Below are 25,131 nucleotides of genomic sequence, written 5' to 3'. Positions count from 1 at the left end.
AAATAAAAAGTATAAAAGTTTTATACAGTCAAGTTATTAAAAAAATACCTTGGGAAAGATTTGACTGAACAGTGTTGCTCTAAGAAGATTAAAAAATAACACACAAGGCAAACAATAGACAGTCTTTAAAGCATGTTTGACTTAAGACTCCTTCAATAAAGTTTTTTACTTTCTTACATAAAAAACTGCATCGACAACGTCACTATAGATAAACGAATACGGGTTTTTCCTAACCAAAAACCCTGGATGACCAATGAGACACAGGCACTCATCAAATGCCGTAATTCCGCCTTTAGATCAGGGGACAAGATAAAATATAGCGCTGCCAGAGCTGAGCTGAAAAGAGGCATTAAAAAGGCCAAGGCAGCATATACCAAAAAAATTGAGGAGCACTTCACAGAAAATAACCCAAAGAAGATGTGGCAAGGAATACGACATATAACCAACTACAACAACAATACTATGTCTGTGAATGCAGATGCCTCACTAGCGGAGAATTTGAACCGTTTCTTTGCCCGCTTTGAGACTGACAAATCAGGCCCAGTCTCAACACCCCCACCACCACCCTGCAGCAATACACTGACGTTCCGGGAACAGGAAGTGAGACTGGTAATGCGGTCTGTGAACACCAGGAAGGCTGCGGGCCCTGACGGAGTACCTGGGAAGGTGCTCAAAGCCTGTGCTGACCAGCTGGCTGGAGTCTTCACAAATATTTTCAATTGTTCCCTGCAACTATCCATCATTCCATCTTGTCTGAAATCTGCCACCATCATCCCTGTCCCCAAAAAGCCAACCATTGGCAGCATGAATGATTATAGGCCTGTTGCCCTCACGCCTGTGATCATGAAGTGCTTTGAAAAGTTGGTAGCCCGCCATATCAGGAATACAATCTCTCCCTCAATTGACCCTCACCAGTTTGCTTACAGGGCAAACAGGTCCACTGATGATGCTATTGCCATTGCTCTTCATACAGCACTGAGCCATCTGGAACACCCTGGGAACTACGTGAGGATGCTCTTCATTGACTACAGCTCAGCCTTCAATACCATAAAACCGGACATTCTGACTGACAAACTCTCCCACCTTGGACTATCCTCTTCAATCTGCTGCTGGATAAAGGACTTCTTGACCAACCGCCCACAGACTGTTAGACTTGGTCCCCACCTCTCTTCCTCCATTACACTAAGCACTGGCTCCCCTCAAGGCTGTGTACTGAGTCCTCTTCTGTACTCCCTGTACACCTACGACTGTGCACCCACCCACCAGTCTAACGCCATCATCAAATTCGCTGACGACACCACTGTGGTCGGACTCATCTCAGGAGGGGATGAGTCGGCTTACAGAGATGAGGTCAACAATTTGTCTTCGTGGTGCTCGGTGAACAATCTCACACTGAACACCACGAAAACTAAAGAAATAATCTTGGACTTTCGCAAACACGGCACAGATCTGGCCCCACTCCTCATAAATGGAGTATGTGTAGACAGGGTCCAGTCCTTTAAATTCCTGGGGGTCCACGTCACGGACAAGCTCTCATGGTCTACAAACACCACGGCAGTGGTGAAGAAGGCTCAGACACGACTCCATTTCCTCAGGGTGCTCAGGAAGAACAACTTGGGCTCCAATCTTCTGAGAACCTTCTATAGAACCACTGTAGAGAGCATCCTGGCGTACGGAATCACAGTGTGGTACGCTGGAAGCACGGCGGCAGACAAAAAGGCCATGCAGAAAGTGATTAACACTGCCCAGAGGATTGTCGGCTGCTCTCTGCCCTCACTTGAAGACATTGCCAGCCCGCGTTACCTCAGCAGAGCCAAGCACATCATAGGGGACCCTTACCACCCTGGTCACAATCTGTTCCAGCTGCTGCCCTCTGGCAGACGCTATAGGTCCCACAAAGCTCGGACAAATAGGCTTAAGGACAGTTTTTTCCCCACATCCATCAGACATCTAAACTCGCGCTAACATACACACATTCCCTTCTGCGGCATATGAATAGATGTTTGGTTGGTGATCTGCCGCCTCCTAGCTGACTTGAAGGAAGGTAAGTGGCAGACAGTGTGCGGTAATCGAGAGGTAAGCGACCTGTATGTAATCGAGAGGTAAGCGACCTGTATCCACAACAGCGGAATGACAAATTACAAGTCCGTAACTTACACTTATTTAGGTCTTTTGCCGATTAAACGTAGCTTATGGAGAAGCACCATCAATTTCGTCACACGCTGTTTCTGCGTGTGATGACAAGTAGGCTTTTTTGTGTTGTGGTAATGACGACATGGCCTATGTCCGATTATTATTATTATTATTATAAAGGTGCTATGTGCTAATTGCTTGTACACTACGTAAAGATTTATTAAGCAAGCGAGGAGGCAGGGTCAATATTTTCCCAAGCAGCAATGCGCTGACATGGCCTGATGATGAAGCCGTTTCCTATATTCTTATCACTTCCCAAAGCCCACATCACAAAAAAATACTACAGTTCATCTTAATCAATTATGAAAGAATAAAAGGATAATAACAATGAACATAATTTGAACATCGCTATTAACTGTGCACTCAAGTAATCGGTTACTGTGTAACCATGAAAAATAATACTAAATAAAGGAGTTCAATAGTGAATTGCTTACCTTTGAAAACGGGCTCACCACCTGATGGTTCATTGGTTCTTCTGCCTGACTTTGGTGCGGGCAGTCCTGTCTGGGTTCGATTTCCACTCGGTGTAAGTGTGATTGTGAGCGTGAGTGGTTGTCTGTCTTGCTGCCAGGACGGCCTCCAGAACCCCTACAACCCGTATTGTACTCAGACAATGACAATAAATCAATCAATTCCAATTCAATGCCCGCCAACGTACACTTCAGAAATTCCCGTATTTTGGGGTGACTATATACGTTAAATAAATAAAATGAATCTACTCATTTGAAGAGATTTAATGCCACCAAAAAAGTAGTGCGCCTTGTAAGGTGTTTTCTAGAACTAGTAAAAGCATGTATTTACAAACACCAATTTTGACCAAATCTACTTCACGGCTTTAAGTACGTATATACAGTTGATGCCGATCACAATTTGATGAGTATTTAACAACTTGGATTCAAAAATTCTAATTATTTCATCTTGTAAAGTAGTAGAAAGTTACAAGTCAAACAAGCCTACATTGTATGCTGTGCTCAAAAAAGCAGGATAGATAAATACACATTGCCAATGCAGGATATGATGACTGTGAAGAAGGAAACATGTTTACATATTAAAAAAAATAATCATAATAATCTTCAAGGCCTCCTGCGTCTATAGGAAGGAGGAAAAAATGAGAAATTTAGAAAATGTATCAATACCGCTAGAAAAAAAAAGGCCAGACACTTACTTTTGATACCCAAGGGCCATGCTTGCGCTTTCAGCAGGAGCCTATTAAAGAAATACATCGTGTTTGGAAAAAAGTCAAAACTGGGCCACTGAGCAAAAAATGAAAAACAAAACAGGACTACATACATACATACAAGAAAGGCAAAATAAATAAATAAACTAAAAATAATTACTACTTGATGTTGAAACCTCTTTGGTTTAAGTAAATATTAAGTATTCATTCATTCATTCATTTCCCGTACCCCTTATCCTCATAAGGGTCGCGGGGGGTGCTGTAGCCCAACCCAGCCAACTATAGGGAGAAAGCGAGCGACACCCTGAATTGATGACCAGCCAATCGCAGGGCACAATAAAACAGACAACTACTCACATGCACACTGATAAATTGGGGCAATTTAAAGTAAAAAACCTGATCTTTCTGATGTGCTGTAAATATATATACATATATAAATTGGATGGTTAGTACATCAGCCTTCCAGTTCTGGGGCCCTAGGTCAGTCCGTCTGTGTGGAGTTTACATGTTCTCCCTAGGCTTACGTGGGTTTTCTCCAGGTACTCTGGTTTGAACACATGGATGGTAGGTTGGTTGATCACTCTAAAGGGTCTCTATAAAAAAGGCTGCGAGCATGAACGTTTGTCCGTCTCCTTGTGCCCTGTGATTGGTTGGGTGCCCCCTGCTTGGTACTTGAAGTAAGCTGGGATAGGCACCAGCACCCCCTGAGATCCTTGTGAGGTTAAGTGGTTCAGAAGAAAAAAATTAAGAAATTCATCACTGACCCATCTACAAGGATGACTGAGTTTTCGGCTTATGCTCTGATGGTGATATTATTGTTCAAGTAACGTGATGAGGAATTTAACATTTATTGTTTTACTACGCCCTCTGCTGTTTTTATTGATTTGTTGCAGTGAGTTAGTGTAGCGACATCACGTAACCAGTCCGTTTTTGATGCTCTCCAATAAACTACAAGATGTACACTTTCGAACTATTCAGGAATTTAGATTCAGGAGGTGCAAGAGCACTGCGGATTGTGTATTTTTTTTTATTCGTCTTTATAATATTTTAGAAGTGATATGATGCTCGAACCAGCTAGAAGTGGAGAAATAAATGGTGTCAAAAGTCTCTAAACTAAAGACAACTTTTCTGCTAAACCAAGTTAGAAGGTAATTGACCATCTGTATCCAAAGACATTTCATAAAGAGCAACATTTACTACACTCATTTATTGCAGTTGGAAATCATATTCTAATTGTAATTAGGATGTACAAAGGGTATCTGCAGATTTCCTACAGTGAAACCTAAAACTGTTTAAGAACATTTAGTGCAGAATAATGCCAATTCCAACACTTTCAAATTTACCGAATTTAAGTCCAATCAGATGGAATTGAATGTCATTTTAAGACATTGAATACTGAGGGGGGAAAAGATTTCAAATCCCAGCAGTAACAGCCAGTAGGTTGTACATAGCATTAGCAAACTATAGATTTGAATTTTAAATAATTTTTAAAAAGGGAAAAACTCTCAAATGAGGAAAAAATGTTCTCAAGATTACCAAAAGGAAAAAAGGGACATACCCAGTTTTCTTGGTCCGCTATGTTATTTGGTGTCTCTGCAGAGCCTGATCTCCTCTTGCGACTGGAACAAGACAGCATACAGGTTTTGTTAGGAGAGTTCACCTTAAAAATCTTCTGTTGCTAGTGGGTGTTTACCATTTCCGTGTTTTTTTTCTATGACACCAATGAGGTCAATGGAAAAAAGATTTTTAAACTTTTATACAATAATCTTGCTCAATTTACTTTTTAAAATGATTATTAATTGTTACACGATACTTGCCATTAAACGATTACTTTTGTTTGTAGTTATAACCGTTTTGTATCCATAAAGTGTGATGGATTCTACTGGGTACAATAATTTTCTAAATGTTAAAATATATTGACAATGATTTCAATGTCCAATTTAGTATTGTACTAAAAGGACTAAAGTGGTACCACTAGTGGAAAATAAGTAATAATAACTAGTAGAACAGCCATTCTACTAGGGCCTGCTATTTATCCTAATAACTGAATTGTCTAACTAATGAATGCAAAGAGCATAAAGTACATGGACTTTAAAACGATAAAAAAGTAAATACTAAAATTGCTTAAATTTCAGTTTCTCAACAAATTTCTATATACAGGCCTGCCCGAGCAAGGTTAATTTTCCATAACAAAAGTTTAATTTATGTTGTAATTGAATTAAATGAAAAATGCCACCAAGGAGGTGCAAAACCAGCTTGATCCGCAAAGAAATTATGCTTTAAAAGTGGAGGTTGGTACCTTGACGCAGTTGGGTCCTCCTGCCGTAATGTCTCAACATCAGTGAACTCTACCGCCTTGCCCCCACTTCTTGTTTTAAAAACATTACCCTGAGGAGGTAAAACAGAGAAATAACAGCAGGAGAAAAGGGCAAAGAAAAAAGAAAACCGTCCCCCTTTTACGACATGAAAACCCAATGTCAAATATCAAAAAAGAGAAAAACTAAATCATGCATGGTAAAACTAGAATGAGAGCTCTATCGTCATTTTACCTTGATCAACTTGGTGGCAATCTCCCCATCAGAGGCAAGCTCTTGATGTCTAAGAACATACTTGTGGCATTTAGACAGAGCTTTCTCGCTTGGGGAAGACACTTGGATTGCATTAGGTATGATTGGCTGCATGACAGTGCCAAGGTCGATAATAGAAGCTGGTTTGTGGTCTACCCATTTCTCCCCACCTGCAGAGTGTGAACGTCTGTGCACTGGATTAATTTCCCGAGCCGCCTGATGATCCCAGTGTGAAAGAGACAAATCAGGTTATTAATCAGATTTTTGTCACAGTGAGACTTAATCAAGAAAGCGCTGTGTTTAATTGCTGTGAGAATAAATGTATAACTGGAAGTCATAGGTGGCAGATAGGGATTTTTCTTTGAAGGCATTCCCTTGACATTCGTATCAATTTGAAATCAAAATACTATAACCCTTTGTAATAATATCCAAATTTGGAATGACATGACCTTAATATATAGAAAAGCTATTGCCAAAGTATTTGGTGACTGTTCCAGCTATACACTTATTTAGATTGTCATTAGAAAACACCAAGTAGTGAGTGAGTAATCATGCAACGAAAATGTAAAACTGCATGCAAAATTAAAACATAATTGTTTGTTTGGATCACAATGACCATAATAATATTACATCTGTATTGTATTGCACAATAAATGATGAATAAATGTCAAAAGCCTAATGAGCCATTTGGAAAAATAGGGTTATTTACACACAAAGTGTAGATATAGCTAGTCATAAAAAGGTACTACTTGACAAAAGGTGGGGTTTTTGTTTAGGATATTACATTTCTATATTATTGATGTAAAGGCTACTAGTCGAAACACAAAGCAGTGGGTCCCTGCATTTTAGACTGGTAGAAAGCTACTAAAAGCCGCAATTCTAACTAGCGAATGTTTATATACATTATGGCAGCCAATATCAAAAGGAAACACTGTTGCAAATGCATCTACTGAAAGTGACTAGCACTCACTAACCCTTATGCCTGGCTCTAGGTCTAGTCCTTGGACTAGACGAGTTGCAGGGGCCTCAGTTTCAGAGGCAAAGCGTTGGCCTCTCCTGTGACACGCACTGCTGGAGGGAGTCCAATTCCTGCACCGAGGGGTCCCTGGTTCTTTATTTTGGGAGAATGGGTCTACAGGGCACTTCTGTTCCCACACAGAGATGGAGGTTGCTACTGATGGAGATGAACTGATGATGGGGGATTCATCCTGAACTGCTCTAAATTTAACTTGACTTTGATGGGAAGGTGTTTGTCGGTTGTCCTGAAAAGTGATGAGGGAACGAGTGCAAAGCATTGTGTGCGTTAATAAAAGGACAGATAAGACTTAGTATAAATGATCTTGATGGGAAATGTGGCTGCTCAAGGAATCTGATCATGCAAATGACATTTCTTAGAACTATAATAACAACTTCACTTTGATGGGATGATGTTTGTCGATTGTCCTAAAATGTGATGGGAACGAGTGCAAAGCATTGCATGCGCCAATAAAAGGGACAGGCAAGACTTGGTGTAAATAACCATGGTTGATAAAAGAACCTGAAAATTCAGTCATTTTTCGAACCGCTGAACCTCACAAAGGTCGTGCGGTGAGACACCCTGAATCGGTGGCCAGCCAATCGCAGTGCAGAATCTGAATATGCAAATCTAAAATTTCTTTGAACTATGATAACAGAGGAAATGATTTTTAAATACAGAAGATGACAGCTGAAAGATGGTGCCATTTTGGAAAGGATGTGACGAAAGTTATACCCACGCTCCTTTCTGTGGAGCTTACAAACTGCGAGCCGTGAAGTGTCAGTGCACTAAGGAAGGAAGGCAGTAGGATTATCAATTTTGGTCTGTAAGGCCAAATAAAACGGCAGAGAAAGTTCCTAAATCCGGTAGCTCAGGTAATGTCTTGGGACACTAGAGCCAAGCTAACACTAACAGTTTGAGCTGAGTCAAGACCATCATTGGATTTAGCGCATGGGTGTCTAAAAAGGGCCACAGGATTTCATTCCAACCAAGGACAAGGATACATTTTCACTAATCTCGTGTCTTAGATGTCTAATTGGTTAATTGCAGGAAAGTGCCACTCATTTCAGAAGAAACATTGTTAAACTGTCCTTGCTAGATTCAGGTGGAAGAAAAACCTAACCCACTGCAGGCCTTTGAGGAATAGTTTGGTTACCCTTTTTTAGCATCTTCATTGGAAGAGCAATCAGCATGTCCATTAGAGCAAAGCTCTACTACATATCAATGGCAAATAGTCAGACTTTTGCGCATTTTGCAATTGTCTAAAATCTGAGCAACAAATCAAACAAAACAAAAAACCAAACAAGTGCAACGTTTTTAAAGCATTATCAGTGTGCTCCCAACTCTGCAACAAGCCATCAGCAAAGGTGGAATGAAGTTTTGGACAAGGTGGACTATTGTATTCACCACCCGTCTGCATAGGCGAAAGCTGAATTAGGTGACATACTTGGCACTGCCTACTTATTTTCTTAATGTTGTATCTCACACAAAATCCAAACCAAACTGTGTCGACATGGGAAAAAAGCAACTGGAGTAGGACACGATACAGACTTTTGGGAGGCACTTAATCAAAACCTTGTCTGTCCCTTCCAGGCAGGTTACATGCACTGTAAAAGCAGCAGCCATGATATTCATAGTAAGTATGTCAAATTGATTATGGAAAAAAATATATAGGAATAATTGATGGACACTGAAAAATACTTTCTTGCTCAACATAATCATGCAAAATGTGGTACTGATTTTTGTTGCAATAACTTACCGGAGGCGGCGATGGCGAGGATGACCTCTTCTGGCCGTAGTTGCGATCTTTGTCCCTGGAGGGCCGTTCTGGTTTCTCTGGTCGCTCTTTGCTACTGGTGGTGGTTGTGGTGCTGCTGCTGCTGCTGGTCTCAGTAACGATTGCTTTCAGCTGCTTTAATTTTTCATCCCTCACCCACAACTTGTTCTGCATCTCCAGCTGTTTAGCATTCACCCGTCTCTCCTGAACAAGCAAAAACAAGGTTACACTATAAGCAATAATGACATAACAGTTCAGATGATAAAATGTTGATATGAAAAACCTTCCGTTTAATCACTTATTTCAAAGCAGACAACAAAATAAATATGCACGTACGCATACACACATGTACCATATATACTTTTTTTTGACTGAAAATGCCAGTACTTACACATTCCTTCTCCCATTTGTATTTTGTGTCCGAGACCAATCCCTGCATGTGCTGCTCGATTCGCTTCCTCTGAAATAGCTCCTCCTGGAGCTTTTGAGAATGCGTCTCCAGCTCCCGCTTAAGTATGCGTTTGTCATCTTCATACATATTGGTTGTCTTTTGCAGAATATCAATCTAGATACAAAAAAGGTACACAAAGGGGGCATCAATAAACATAAGTTTTTTTCAGATGTTTTCTAAATCTGACTCAACTAGTATATTCATAACTGAAATTTTAATGCAAGCCTACACTGATAAAACAGTTAAGATATATCAACCTAAAACACAAGAAACTTTTTTAAATCAAATCTACACCAACAAAGAATGTAGTTCAGCAATTAAGAGGAAAATATGGGTTCCCATTTTTTTTGCTGTGTACAAGGTACTCCCCCAAAAGCAGGCTCAAAATCTGCCATTACACGGGTCATTCTTTTCATTTTTATTTTGGAAAAAAATCAGTTGGTAACAATAAAAGAATGACAGTACCTTATATTCCAAAGTCTTGGATGTTTTTTGTAGCCGTTCGATCTCAGCCCTTTGGTTAAAAATAACCTTTTCCTTCTCGCTCAATTTGCTTTGCTGGTCTTGGATTAAGTTCTGATTACCGCCAAATTGACCATCAAACTGCTGAAGCATGGAATTCAACATATTGGCTGCATGAGAAAAGACAAACCACAACAAGTGTATTCATCATCACATATTTATAGTCAATAATATAGTTACTGAATAGCCTTGCATCCTCACGGAATGGCATGTATATGCTGTACCAGTTTTGTTGAACTGTTCCGTCATTAGCTGACGGATATGATGCCTCTTCTCCAGAACCTCAACCAGGCGTGGTAGCGTCTGATCATCTCCTGGGTCCACCAGGTCACAGGGAGGCAAAGGTGGAAAGTTTTCAATCAGTTGATTGAGCAGAGCTGGATCATATACTGTAAGAAATTAATGAAAATGTAAAAGGCACAGCAAAGCATTTTTCAAGATAATTCATAAAGTTCCATAAAAGTGGGATGGTCAGACACCATTAGCCAAAATCCAAAAATAAGGACACCAAAGCCAAACAACAAAACAGAGAAAATAATTTGTAATTATCATTTGGCTGGATCATTTTGGACAGTTTACTAAATGTCTTTGACTGAGAGCTCCTGTGTTGCTTTTTTTCTGTGTTGATTTATTTCAAGTCAATCAAAATGGTTAATATAACATTTTTGCTTGTGAAACATCCTTCTTTCAGTGCATTGTTTTCGGGGGTGGGGGCGATTTATGGTCCGTTACAGAAAATATGTACACTAGGAACATTTTTGGCCCGTCACTGGTGTATATAGTAATACAGACGCTCCCCTACTTACGAACATTCGAGTTACGAACAACGGTACATACGAACATGTCTGCAAATTGCGTTTATGTCGAAAAATGTTCGTAAGTTCGATTTTGTATTGCGCGCCTTTTTCCAAGTAGTGCTTCTTTCCGCCGCTAATACAGACGCCTGGCGCTGTGATAGCTCAGCTCACCTAGCATCCACCTTCCTCTGCCCAGTTCGTTGCAATGCGGAAGTGCGTGAACGTATCTCCAGTGCGCACAGAACCTTTTTCATTTGTATCATTAAATATCGGGTGCATCCATTATTGAATATGGTTGGTGAAAAGCGAATGGCTTCTATTGAGGGAGGTGCAAGGAAAAGGCAAGCCATTTCATTTGAAATGAGTGGCAATAATAACGACGCTTGATGCGCATCAGAAAGTGGTGAGCGTTGCACGTGAATACAACTTGAATCATTCGACCGTCAGTACCATTTATAAACATAAAGATCGAGCAGCAGGACCCAAATATTGAACATTGCACAAAGTTTGCAAATCAATTGAATGATGCCATACAGTGCTACCGCATCATTTATGATGGAAAAAAGAAAACTGCAATCGTCATTAGATAGCTTCTTTCGGCCAGTTTCTAGTAAATCTCCCTCTCTCTAATGTATGTATACAGTACTGTATGTATTCTCTCCATTTTATTAAATGTTTTTTCCAGTACAAACCAGTGTGTGTTACTTATACAAGCCTTAAACATACAAATGCACGTATATCAGGGGTCTCAAACTTGCGGCCCGCGGGCCAACTGCGGCCCGCGGGACGATAATTTGCGGCCCCCGTCTTAATATGAAAGATCGATTTTTTTTTTTTAATTTTTTTTTTTTTTTTTTTTTTTACCCCTTTCCCCATGATGGCGCCGTTTAAGTGGCAGCCAGTGGCAGTAGCTCTGTCCACTCATGTTTTTCTTGTTTTACAGCATGTTTTACATGAAAAATTAGAGGGAACATTGACATGCACCTGCTTGTGGCAGGTGTGATACTGGTGTGCCGATAGCGAGCAATGATGATGTCGTGACCGGATGATTCGCCTAAAGACGTTTCGCCGACGGACGTTTGACAGACGGACAGGTCGTACTAGTATTTGTTAGTTTAATGATTAAATACAAATACTAGTATTTGTATTTAATCATTAAACGCTGTTTTCAGCTGGATTTGACCAAATTTGAGAGCATTTTGAGCCGTTTGGCGAATGGACGTCTATAGACGTTTTTTTGCCTCCATCGCGATATCATCCAGTATTTGTATTTAATCATTAAATGCTGTTTTAGGATGGATTTGACCCGATTGCTGTCATTTTACCGCTCGGTTCTGCTACATCTGCCTGCCCAAGAGTGCTTATTCCCGGACTGCCATTGATGGTAGACGAACATTGATTTTTACTATAATTTGGACAACACCGGCGGCGGGCCGGATTAAAAATCCTAACGGGCCGTATATGGCCCGCGGGCCGAGGTTGAAAAACTTGTACACACACGATCCGGCGGGGCGAGCGTTCGAATCCCGTTTCGGCGAAACCTCCGTTCGGCCGAATGAACGTTCGGTGGAACGTCCATTCGGCGACCTGCCCCTTCTGTCAAACGTCCGTCGGCGAAACGTCTTTAGGCGAATCATCCGAGTACCGATGATGTCGCTCACACTGGTACTCAGTGCGCTCAGGGAGGTTGTCTTTCTGCTCAGACCAACAAAAAATTAGAGGGAACTTGGGTTCGGAGCTGAATGAACCAATCACGGTGAGGTATACGGCTCTGGAGGGCGGGACATCGGCCGGGCTGTCCAGTGCCTCGCTCACTCACTCATTCATTCCTCCAATCAGCTGGGCGGAGGAGAAGCCGTGAGGCCGATCACTCCGCTCGGCGCGCACACTCCTCCGCTGCTCTCAGCATAGAACTGAATGAGGCGCTATGATCCGTGATCCAGCCTGTGTCAGTGTCTGTAGCCATCTCCGCGATTGAAACGGAGAGCGAAAGTGCACATGCGCCACAAACCCGCGCGACTGAATGTGAAAGATCAACCCGAGACTCATTCCAAGTGGAAAAACATATTACGGAGCCCCAGAGATGTCTCTTTCAAAGCCTGCCGTGAAGAGAAAGGTCGGTGATGAGCACAGACAGTTTCAAGAAAAGTGGGGAGTGCAATATTTCTTTGTTGAACACAGGGGCACCCCGACGTGTCTCATTTACACTGCAAAAGTTGCGGTGCACAAGGAATACAATTTGAAACGTAATTGTACTACGAGACATGCTGAGGAGTACGAAAAATACCAGGGAGATGAGAGAGCCAACCAGGTTGCCAGTCTTAAAACACGTCTTCTGAGGCAACAGGATTTCTTCAAGAAGGCTACCAAAGACAGTAATGCAGCAGTCAAAGCTAGCTACGCCGTTTGTGAGTTGATTGATCCTGTGCTAAGTGATCCCAAATGGCTCATGGACTTGGCTTTTCTTGTTGATATCACACATAAGCTTAATGTACTGAACAAGAAGCTACAAGGCAAGGGGCAACTTGTCAGTTCTGCCTATGACAACGTGAGAGCATTCTGCACTAAACTTGTGTTATGGAAAGCCCAGCTCTCTCAGACAAACCTTTGCCATTTCCCAGCATGCAAGGCTCTCGTGGATGCAGGCACACCATTCAGTGGTGAGAAGTATGTTGAGGCCATTTCGAAGCTACAGGAGGAATTTGATCACAGATTTGCAGACTTCAAGACACACAAAGCCACATTTCAAATTTTTGCGGACCCTTTCTCCTTTGATGTGCAAGATGCCCCTCCTGAGCTTCAAATGGAGCTCATTGACCTGCAGTGCAACTCTGCACTCAAAGCCAAGTTCAGGGAGGTGAGTGGAGAAGCAGACAAGCTTGGGCAATTTTTGAGAGAGTTGGCCCCCAGCTTCCCTGAACTTTCCCGAAGGTTCAAGCGGACCATGTGCCTTTTTGGGAGCACATACTTGTGTGAGAAGCTCTTCTCCATCTTGAACTTCAATAAGTCCAAGTACAGGTCCAGACTTACTGATGAGCATCTTCAAGCTCTACTGAGGGTCTCCACTGCTTCCTCCCTCAAGCCAAATGTGACTCAGCTATGTGAGAAGAAGCGCTGCCAGGTCTCTAGCAGCAAGGAGTAGGCAAGAGAAGCCGTGTTCAGAATATTTCATGTTCAATGTTCCATTCAAGTTCAGAAAGTTAAAGGTTAAAGAGCTGTTAATACAGACATTTGAAACGGGATAAAAATAATTCATTTTCTCTACTTAGCCAGCCAGTGTATATCTACTGTATGCTCATTAGTATTATTTGGTTTTGTATTACTGATTGATTTATTTTTTATTCATCTTTAAGTTAATTTATTTAATTCATTATTTTTTATTAAAAAATAAAGATATTTGATAACGTTGGAATGTTTTATCAGTGCTTTTCTTATGGAAATCCTGATGCGGCCCAGTCTCACCCAGACTCGGCCTCTAGCGGCCCCCAGGTGAATTGAGTTCGAGACCCCTGACGTATATAAACCTTCAATATACTTATATAGGCCTTAAACATACAAATGCACGTATATAAACCTTCAATATACTTATATAGGCCTTAAACATACATTATAATACAAAATATAGCACTGAGCAACTTACGAACAAATTCAACTTATGAACAATCGCTCGGAACCTAACTCGTTCGTAAGTAGGGGAGCGTCTGTATTACCTTACATCACAAAACACAGGAAGGCAGGAAGAGTTGGGAGTTTGACTTACCAGCATTACTTGGAGCTCCTTGGTCAGCCAGGCGACGAGACAGCTCATCCCTGAATGCCTGATTTCTTTGCCTGCGTCCTGCAGCAAGACCACAGATTGGTCTATCAACTGGCCGTGCAACTTCCACCTCTTGTGTCATCTCTGCAAACCGCATTACAAGCTGCAACACAATTGAATGATTAGTAATAGTAGTAGTATCGATGATATTTCAAATTAAAGTCCTATTGATAATACCCAATGACATTCAAGTGTCTCACATTGAGTTAAAAGACAATATTTCGTAGGTTAAGATAATTCATGCTCGTTGATTAAGGGGATCATTTCATTGTACAGAAGTCTTGCATAACTTAACAGATATCTTATCCTCCATATAGACTAGTTTACTGTTTGATGAATTCTCAACTATTTACTGAGTGAGAGTCAGTAAAAAATGTTTAGTAATAAACGGTCAGAAACACTGATGCTACTTTTCTGAACTTAAAGTCCCTTTTTTTTTCTCCATAGTTTGGCTGGGCCTGAAATTTATGCTCAACTTGTCTAATTTTTTTTCACTCTGGCCACCAACAGCTTATGCTGTGTTTTTTAGGCCAAAGACATTTTTTTTTAAACTTAAAAATATATTGTCATTGACAGGTGCCTATTTTAACAGTTGTTCTCCAATTTACAATTACTTTAACGTGAAATCATTGTTGTGGTTTCTGATAAAATAGAATACAAAACCCCACCGCCTCTGCCAAAAAAAGATAATATATACGCCAGTGTATAATATAAGGATATTTTTCATTTAAATTAGCATTAGGACTAGTTGCACTTCTAGTTGGGGGAAAAACCCAATGATTATTGTTATTTGATTCCAGCAGTTTCTTCTTGAAATGAATGACAACAATTGGAATTCATCACCAACCAACAATTTACCATTGTTTCCTCATAATCGTCAGCTTTTGGGTTGACGCAGACAATCATCTTAACTTTTCCTTCCCCATCAAAGTAGTTCTTAAAAAGATGAGTGACTTTAGAGTCCCTGTACGGCACCATCTGGGGAAAAAAAATAGGCGATATTATAAATCACACACAATTCCATTGTATGCCACCTCATTTTTAATCACAGGCAGCCAATCATCTGTAAACCAAGAGAACATAGAAATACAAGAGCATATCAACCTTATTTGTTCCAAACATCTGGTTCTCTCGGAGGACTTCCATACATGTGCGCAGTGTCATCAAAGACTGGTTTATATTACCTTGTCGTGAGACACAAAGAAGGACATAGAAAGATAAATGAGCTTTTATTTAGTCAATTACGGACAGTTAAAAGAGACAAACCAGCTTCACGCAGACGGCTCCCCTCTGCTCTTGATCTGCTGGTGCGTTCGCTACCTGCCAAGTCAACTAAACACAGCTGGCTCACAGTCACCTGGTTTTTGTCCTAAAACGCAACCAGATTTATCCAAATAAAACAGTATGCCATACCATCACAAATCAGTTTGTTTGTGTCAAATCATCATTAGTTTGAATTGCAAAATGAAATAAATGTTTGCCTAATATGGAATTATGAGTAACCCGGTAACATTACCTGTAAAACGTGGTCACCATCAGCATCAAGAGGTGCCTGAACCAGCTTCAAAGTAAAGACGCTGTGTGAACGACTAGATTCACGGTTCAGTTGAGTGTTTGCAATCCTCCTTTTCTTTTGCCCTACAACAAGCAATTATTTACACATTTATCAAAGCCCAATGTACCAAACCAATTTTAGTTTTACTAGAAAAACAGGAAGGCCTTACTTCAAATTTTAGGATCGGCAGTGGCTAACTTAGTGGGTTTATTTAAATAGTGTGCCCCCAAGTACATTTTACTCATTTTGAAGGCATTTCCGATAGCAATTTCCCCAGGCCCTCTTGCAGGGTTTCCCAACTGTTTTTGAGCAGCTGCACTTTTCCATTGCAAAAACATCAAGGCACACCACCAGCAGAAAATCTAATCTAAAACTGTCACCTATAGTTACAAAATAAAGTAATTCTCATCAAAGTTTAAATTTCAATACCTGATTTTTCTCACCGACATTATGTCACCAAAAGTGCGCAGACCATAAACAACTTCCAGTTTGTGATGTAAAAATAAGTCATGTACTGATTTTATTCTGGTAATGTCATGAATTTTTCTCTCAATATTACGCAAGAACCAGTTTTGTGATCACACAGACTTTACGTCGCCAAAAGGTAATGCTCGTGAAACCAAAATAATGCCAGTTTATGTTACATTGAAAATAAGCAACAAAACGACTGTAATTTTGTAATATGACAATATGGATTTTTTCTTCATCATATTTCAGTTTTAATCTTGTACGATTACATTTTTTCTTGAAATATTAAAATGTATGACTTTGGCAGGTAATTTCCTGCTGCAAACCTGACCATTGATCATGGCAAACCGGTTGGGAAACACTTCCCTATCCACAAAGGAGTAATACAACCAATGAATCTTTGGTAATTTATCAGTTACTGCATGTTAATTGCAGTGCATTGAGATGGTATAAGCAAAGTCTGACAACTTATTTATTTTCACTCACATTACTTATTACCACTGACAGTGGTATTGGACAAAAATTAGGATACAAGACAAACTCAAAGAGACGGCTTGATCGACACTTTCTCGGCTGAATTGGTTGCACATTTGCCATGCCTGGACGGAGAGAGGCAGACTAATCAAACTAGGTGTGGATGTTTGGCATAAGCGTAGGGATAGCATTCGCAATAGGTCAACGAAATTGATCTAGGTATCACCGCTGGAACAATTAAACATTTATTCTTGAGCTACTTCTAGAATTATGTATATACACTCCCACCCACTACGATTACAGACAAATTCAGGTTGTATTGTCAACATAATGCAAATGTAAGGACCTAAAAAATTGGAGCTCTCAAATTTGATCACATTTTCTGAATTTAATTTATTTAAAACAAACATTTGAATGTAGGATTTATGAAGGATGATAGTTTAATGAATAGCAATGCCAAACGTTTTACTCACCCTTCCAGAAGACTTCAAATGCCTCTTCTGTAGATTTGACCTCAACTTCTGTGCAGCCAGCAATATACATGGTATGATTTTGATCTTCACGTAGAATCTTAGATTGAGGCGCTCTGAAAGTCATACGACAATAAAACTTAGCACAAAAGCATCAGCATGAGGGGTGAAGATGAAAACTGACGATGCAAACTTGGTGTGGATAGGAACCATTTCGTTATGTCAGAATCTGGTCTGTGTAGCTGGCAGTAATTCCGATCGCTTGGCAAAAGGGGTTGGATTTCACCAAGACTGCCCTAAATTACTGATTGTGTTCATAACTTTTATGGAAAGTATATCTACGCACAGCCGTGCCATTGAAGGGGTCCGGTTTGGTGGCATCAGTATTGCATCCCTGCTTTTTGGAGATGTGCGTCTGTTGGCTTCATCAGGCCGCAATCTCCAACTTTCACTGGAACCATTTGCAACAGAGTGCTAAGCGCTCGGGATGAGAATCAGCCCCTCCATATCTGAAACCATGGTCCTCAATCGGAAAAAGATGGCATGCCCTCTCCGGGTCAGGGAGGAGGTTCTGCCACAAGTGCATGAGCTTAAGTATCTCGGGGTCTTGTTCACGAGAGAGGTCAACAGGCGGATCCGTGAAATGTCTGCAGTGATGCGGACTCTGCATCGGCTCAGGCATCTCACTAGGATGCCCCCTAGATGCCTCGTTGAGTCACGAGGCCGACCCATGACACGCTGGGGAGACTGTCTCCCGGCTGGCCCGGGAACAACTTTGGATGAAGTGACTAGGAAGAGGGAAGACTAAGCATTCCTGCTCAAGGTGCTGCCCCCGCGACCTGATCTCAGTTAAGCGGCCGAAAATTTTATTTTAATTTTTAAACTAAAAATTTACTGAACTGAAATTACAAGTGTATAACATTACACCCCCAATGAAAACACAGACAAGAAACGGGCACGAGTTGCAGCCTCATGCACACAATACTAAAACTCAATCTATTGTGAGACACCGAAAGAAAAAGCTGAAAGCAGGGAGAGTAAGCCAGAATGACAAAGTCACGAACTGTAAATTGCAAGTATACAGTATACTGCATGACAGGCAACCTCAGACAGATGACTCATTTAAAGTTGGTCTTTACAGGAGTGCCAATTCCAAGCCAACTAACAAAAAGAATGTTTAAGTGCTTAAACACAAATCACAACAGGAAATATATCTATTGTAAGTCATGAACGTGGTGCCTCTCAAGTAAGGAACATTTCTCATTGTGGAACATTTACAATATACTATAATGTAGTGAATTTGTAGACCACGTGCCCATAATATAATGGAAAAACATTCAAATGTGAAATTTGGCCGCTTACTTTGGTCTAAAAGGATCAAAGGGGGCATCTTCAAGAAGATCATAGATGTAGTTGTTATAGACCTCAACGTAAGATACAAAGATGCTGTAGCAACAGTCTTCATCCACATTCTCAGCTTTACATGTCCCTTGTGGACTGATCATGTCTGCAAATTCTGGGTCAGGCTTCTGCCTAAAGAGAAGATAAAATATGTAGCACAATATTCAGCAAATGGTTGGCATTTTCTTCCCCTCTCTAAAAGAGACATTATAGATGATTACCGAGAGGAGATTGTTTTGGGCATTAAAGGTTGAGAATCTCGCTTCTGTCTCTCCAGGAGAGCGTCAACATCATTCTGGATGTCAATCCCATTTTTGTCATCTGTCTTGAACACCTACAAAAAGAACAGAGTTGTTTTTCAGGCAGCATTGGATAAGCTTGAAAGAGTGATTGTGCATATTTTCAACCTGTCTCAGTTTGCAGAAGGTCCCCACCTTGTGCAAGACTTGCTGTGTGTAGTTCCAGTTTTATCTAGCTTTACAATGTCTTTTCCTGTGTCTGTACCTGTTCTTGCTACTGCAACCAAGATGGCGGCGCTCAAATGGCAGCCGGTGGCAGTAGCTCCGTCCCCTCTTACTTGTTTTCACAGCTTTTATATCTTTTTAATTACATTTTAATATTTCTGAATACTTTCCTTTATACTTTATACCTTTTACTTCAATGTTTTCACGACCTTTACGACTCGACCCATCGTGTGTGAGAGGCATTCATTGTTCGATTAGTTTAAATTATCTATGCTAGTCCTGGACATTTTTGGGAACCATTCAGGCCAGAAAGGCTACCTGTCCTGATGATCAGCTCCAGATTGTGCAGATCAGCTTGTAAGAGTGATTCTGCATATTTTCAACCTCAGCCTCAGTCTGCAGAAGGTCCCAACCTTGTATGAACTTTCTGTGTGTGGTTCCAGTTTTATCTAGGTCTACATTGTCTTTTCCTGTGTCTGTGTGTGCTACTGCTACAAACTGAATTTCCCAAATACGGGATGAATAAAGGTCAATCTAATCTAATCTAATATAACTAATGCAGATGTTGCTTTAATATTAATGCAAGTCTTACAAATCTTTTGGCCTGAAAAGGGCCGATACTGTTGAAGAGCATATCCAGGGAGTAAGGAAGGAGTCCACCCTCTCCAGGCGAGCCGGTCATGGTGAAGGTCTTGCCACTTCCTGAGACACCATATGTAAACAGCAGGCCTGCCGTGGAGGGGGGAGAAAACACACACACACACAATAAACCTTTGAGAACATGAGGAAATCACGTTGCAATAAAGTAGGCATTAAGTAGTATAAACGCTCACCATTTTTACATTGAATGAGGTCCTCTACTAGGGGCTTGGCAACCTCCTCAAACAGTTCAATTTGAGTGGTATTAACACCAAAGACTTTTTTGAAGGAGTACTGCATCTAAAATATCAAACAATAGATGTTGTCTAATTACAGTTTCACAACAGAATAAAAACACAGGCAAAGATTACTGAACGTACATATTTTATACTTAGTTAGTACTATAATATACTTAGTTAAAGTGAAACTTACATAAAAAACTAGTGAACATTTTGGCGGAATCTAGTTTATGACCAAAGTAAAGAAACCTTGTTTAAGGCCATCTTGGCTTAGGCCAAATAAAACACTTCATACATACATACCTCTTTGTATTCACCATTGCGGTTGGCTTTAAGGCCATCAGGAGCATGCAGCTGAATAGTGGAATTGCTGATCATTTCAATACAACATTCCTCATTTTCTGCTCCGAGTGGGCGTACACGGCAGTACACCTGCAAATCAAACCGTACATATACTGAAAGTGCTGAATTGGATCTATATCGTCATCTGATTCTTTGAAGATTTGTTTTCCATGCTAAAGTTTCAACTAAATAAACTTAAGAGTGACCACTACTTTACAGTTCTTATCTTGTATTACTTCATTTTTCCATGATTGGTTTAACATATACTTGATGTATTTGGGGATTATTTTTCTTCCATCTACCTAATTGTTCTACTTTATGGTACATATAGATAAGTGTTCACAATGAAGCGCAGCAAACGTTTCTGTTGCCGGTTAAGGATTTTGTATGTTAGTTTAAAATCTTTACTCTTTTTTTCTGCTGATCAGATGTGGCTCAGATGTGATTATTAAAATGAGCATTATTTGGTGTGCACTATGGGCTTGTTTAAAATTAGATATAGGGTAATAATTATTTTGCCGTGACTCCCCATGCATTTTTAATGCAGCCCTTATGATAAATGCCTGGTTGCGGACATGACTGAGCTGTATTGAGATACAGTTTAAGTGCCATGGCTTGTGCCAACAACTTACGCCAACAGGATCCTTCTCTGCATGCGGTGTTTTTTTTATGCAAGGTCTGCGAGGAGTCCTGCCTTTCCTGAAAGTGAAAACAAAAACAAGACTTTTACTGTTGAATAGTGGGGGACCTGGGTTCAAATTCACGTCGGTCCACCTCTGTGGAATTTGCATGTTCTCCCCGGGCCTGCGTGGGTGTTCTCTAGGTACTCCGGTTTCCTCCCACATTCCAAAGACATTTATAGTAGGCTGATTGGACACTCTAAATTGCCACTAGGTATGGGTGTGAGCGTGAATGGTTGTTTGTCTCCTTATGCCCTGTGATTGGCTGGCCACCAATTCAGTGTCCCCTGCCTCTGGCCCGAAGTCAGCTGGGATAGGCTCCAGCACCCCTGTGACCCTAGTGAGGATAAAAGCGGTTCAGAAAATGAGATGTGATGAAATATTACATAACCACATCAGTGTTTCAGACTGCCTTTCAAGTAAGTCACACCCAACCACTAAAGTTGCCAATTTATCAAATTAATATACATATATTTTTAAATTATTATTGCTGTTAAGTAGCTACTCCTGGCTTACGCTGATTTGCCGTTATTGACAATGGGAGGACATGAAATTCGGCAACATGCAAGCACCAACCGCTCTCGACGGCTCGAAGGATACCCTGATCCATTGTTTCAGGTTCAGACTGGTTTGCAACTTCTCCAGCAAGCGCAAGCCAATGCTGGCGACGATGAACGTGAACTCACTCAGACACTCGACGCAGAAGCGGAAGGTGATGTGAATGACGAGGACAGCTACAACAGTGACGTGTCACTTGATTTTCACCAGTGAATTTGTAATTATTTACCAGTAATCGCCTTGTATTTGTGCCAATTGTGCCTATTGTTAAATAAATATGTATATGTTACCTGGTTTCTCTTTTCATCCATAAAATTTACCGCATCTTCTCAAAATACTGAGCAGCTAGTCGAAAAATAGTGCGGCACCCTCTAATTGAACTACAGGGGAAAGTTTGAAAAATAGAACGGCATGCCGTTGAAATAGAGGTTTTACAGTATATTGGATATTGTAATATTTGTCTGATGGGTGTTGTTTAAAGTTCCAGTTCTGGAAAATGTCATTTTCTGGAGGGGTAAATCCAGGTTTTATGAAACTATAACTGCAACATAGGGAAATAGGAGGGTATACATTATACAGCCAGTCAATCTACATTCTACAGCAGGGGTCCCCAAACTTTTTCTTGTGAGGGCCACATAACTTTTCCCTTCTCTGATGGGGGGCCGGTGTCAGTTTGTAACAGAAAAAGTGTGACGATCGTAGGGGAGCTTAATTTTTTTTATTGTTTTCCAGAAAGCCACACATAACCAAATAACCCTTTCCAGGTTTTTTTACAGAAAAAAAGTCAGGAAACATATGATAACACTATTAATGAAATAAATAATAACTAAATAACCCTCTCTGAGTTCTTCACAGAAAAAACAGGAAATAAATAACACTATTTATGAAATAAATAATAACTAAATAACTCTCTGGGTTCTTCATAGAAAAAAAACCCATGGAACATTAACTTTCTGTTGTGCCATGCACAATCTTCTCCCTTTGCTCTGAAGTTTATGCACGACACCACAACCGTCATTACAGAATCCCACGTCAACATTTTGCAGCACAGTGCTTGGTGGTGAATTTGGCAGTGGACTCGTAGCGGGGCGGTGAGACCCCTTTTTTCCAACTCCCGGTTCATGCGTCCCATTATTAGACCGCGAGTTTCGGCCACCATGCTAGGAGCCCCGTCAGTCGTGATGCTAGCTAGCTTTGACCAGTCCAGGTCCAACTTCTCCATGGTTTGGCACACTTTGTCAAAAATATCCTCTCCCGTTGTAGTCCCTTTGAGACTTTGGAGGGCTGCCAGATCCTCGCAAATCTCAAAGTTTGCGCTAACTCCACGAATAAAAATGAGCAGTTGCGCTGTGTCTTGCACGTCCGTGCTTTCATCCAGTGCTAATGAAAAAAAGTCAAATTATTTTGTCTTCTGCTGCAGCTGGGCATATACATTACTCCCGATTTCTTCAACGCGTCTGGTCATTGTACTCACCGACGGACTTACGGCATTAAATGCATCTTTCTTCTCGGGACACACCTCCTCCGCGACAGTATCCATACATTTCTTAACAAACTCTCCGTCAGTGAAAGGCTTACCGCTGCTTGCTATCAATTTAGCAACCCAAAAGCTGGCCCGAACGGATGCCTGGTTCTGCTGAGATAGTAGTCCACTTTTTCGCTTTGAGAGTTTGTCTGCTCGTATTTGGCCTTGCAATCTATCGTACTTGTCTTTGTGACGGGATTCATAGTGTCGGCAAAGATTGTATTCTTTGAATACCGCCACCGTCTCTTGACAAATGAGACAAACAGCCTTTTCTTTGCATTGAACAAAAAAATAATCGTTTGTCCACTCCAGGTTAAATACCCTGCATTCTGAATCAAATTTTCTCTCACCTAACTTTTTCGCCATTATTCCGTTGTCAAACAGGTTGCAGTTTTAATATGCTTGAATAGTCCGCGATGGTCCCAGGGCTCCGCCCTCACCTGCGATCGTCCAGATGTCTCGGTAACACTGCTCGTGCATGCAACGGTGGACGTGCCCGCATGCATCAAAGGGAAACACTCTCCCCGCGCGTGTCACCAAAGAAGCAATGCGAAGCCCCGCTTCACTGGGATGATTTGTGGGCTCAGCAGGGGTGCAATGAACCAAACACAAGATTAAAACGTCCCAGTCTTCAAGGCCAAATAGGAAAAAAAATCCGATAGCGTCTCTGGTATTGTTCAGAGGGCCGGTCCAAATGTGCCGGCGGGACGTATCCGGCCCGCGGGCCGTAGTTTGGTGACCCCTGATTCTACAGTTTTCACTTATATACTAATAGTACCTCAATAAATGTCAGAAATGACTGTCAGTGTTTACTTCCACCCTATTACACCAAGGAAAATTATAAGTGAGGAAACAGTCTTTGCGTATGAATATTTATACTTTGAAAGCTCCATAATTAACATTGTGAGCCTCAAAAAGTATTGTTTAGCTGCAAATGCGGCCAGAGTTGCAGAAAAGTCTGGGGATCTGTAGATGTGGAACTTCTTTTAGTTTTAAACAAATGCAATGAAACCTGTTGCAGACTAGACGTTTTTGTTTTTAAAAACGATATCAGGGAGAAGCTGTTTTGATCAAATTTGATGGCCGATTGCGAATCGGAAATTAGTGAGAGCTGGTCAAGTGTCTTTGTACTACAAATGTTCAAAGTTAGTGGATATGCTACAAAGTTTGCCGCATATCCACAAACAGGCAACCCAACACAATCTGGTGTTTACATTAAATCACATTAGGTGAATGAAACTATTCAACGCGGTTTCAATTTTATCTTAACTGGTTTCCTCGTATGTAGCCCGGTTAGCTTGGCAGAATAGAAAGCGCGTAATTTAGCCGGTTTAGACAGCGATCGTTAGTCTTCCACAAGATGTACCTGGAAACCAACTTTACAGCAGTCAAATTTCGTAAAATAAAATCTGATACATACCCTGTACGATACATTTTGATGCTGTTGGCGCCTGGAAACGCGGATACTTCACCCGAATGGCCCTCGACTGTTTTTGAAATTCCCCCTTGCCAAACGGTTGTCATCTACTACGCACTATTAACCAATCAGAGTACAGAATTTAATACACATGGGCGGAAGTCCCGCCTCTCCATTTGATGACGCGACCAATTGCAATGGCCCTCTTCTTTTCCAAATAGGCATCATTATTTATTAATTTTCTGTATCGCTTATCCTTACAAGGGTCGCGTGGAGGCAACATTAAATTGAACTAATTATTTCATTAAACTTAAAAAAAACAGTGGATTTGCATGTTCTCACGTGCCTGTGTGGGTTTTGACCGGTACTGCGGTTTCCTCCCACTTCCCAAAAACATGCAGGGTAGGCTGGTTGAACTAAAAGTAAATTTAGTGTAAGTGTAAGCGTAAATCACATGTGTCAAAGTGGTGGCCCGGGGGCCAAATCTGGCCCGCCGCATCATTTTGTGTGGCCCGGGAAAGTAAATCATGAGTGCCGACTTTCTGTTTTAGGATCAAATGAAGAGTATAGATGTATATTAAAT

At 41.0% G+C, this 25,131-nt stretch overlaps 1 protein-coding gene across 4 annotated transcripts; it reads right to left on the bottom strand.

Annotated features, from left to right (window-relative positions):
* Positions 1-2,912: 2,912 nt before the first annotated feature.
* On the bottom strand, positions 2,913-24,651 carry LOC144067984 (kinesin-like protein KIF23). Of its 4 annotated transcripts, XM_077592137.1 has the most exons (23): positions 24,552-24,645; positions 21,001-21,067; positions 20,330-20,458; positions 19,982-20,087; positions 19,741-19,877; positions 18,906-19,018; positions 18,646-18,816; positions 17,287-17,399; positions 15,833-15,954; positions 15,583-15,685; positions 15,421-15,500; positions 15,175-15,294; positions 14,260-14,419; positions 9,927-10,091; positions 9,646-9,812; positions 9,121-9,294; positions 8,712-8,933; positions 6,912-7,199; positions 5,920-6,153; positions 5,670-5,758; positions 4,929-4,989; positions 3,359-3,399; positions 2,913-3,282 (listed from the first exon to the last, which is right to left on the bottom strand). In XM_077592137.1, the coding sequence occupies exons 1-23, from the start codon at positions 24,563-24,565 to the stop codon at positions 3,267-3,269; spliced, it is 2,892 nt and encodes a 963-aa protein (XP_077448263.1). In that variant the 5' UTR covers positions 24,566-24,645; the 3' UTR covers positions 2,913-3,266. The 4 variants fall into 4 exon arrangements, with proteins under 4 accessions (XP_077448263.1, XP_077448243.1, XP_077448254.1 ...); XM_077592117.1 differs by lacking the exon at positions 6,912-7,199 and having other exon boundaries at positions 24,552-24,651; XM_077592128.1 differs by lacking the exons at positions 5,920-6,153; positions 6,912-7,199 and having other exon boundaries at positions 24,552-24,651.
* Positions 24,652-25,131: the final 480 nt, after the last annotated feature.

Source organism: Stigmatopora argus, chromosome 2 (genome assembly GCF_051989625.1).
Source record: "Stigmatopora argus isolate UIUO_Sarg chromosome 2, RoL_Sarg_1.0, whole genome shotgun sequence".
NCBI classification, from domain to species: domain Eukaryota; kingdom Metazoa; phylum Chordata; class Actinopteri; order Syngnathiformes; family Syngnathidae; genus Stigmatopora; species Stigmatopora argus.
Note: the sequence above shows the minus strand (reverse complement) of the source record. Positions and strands in the feature narration are given on the sequence as shown.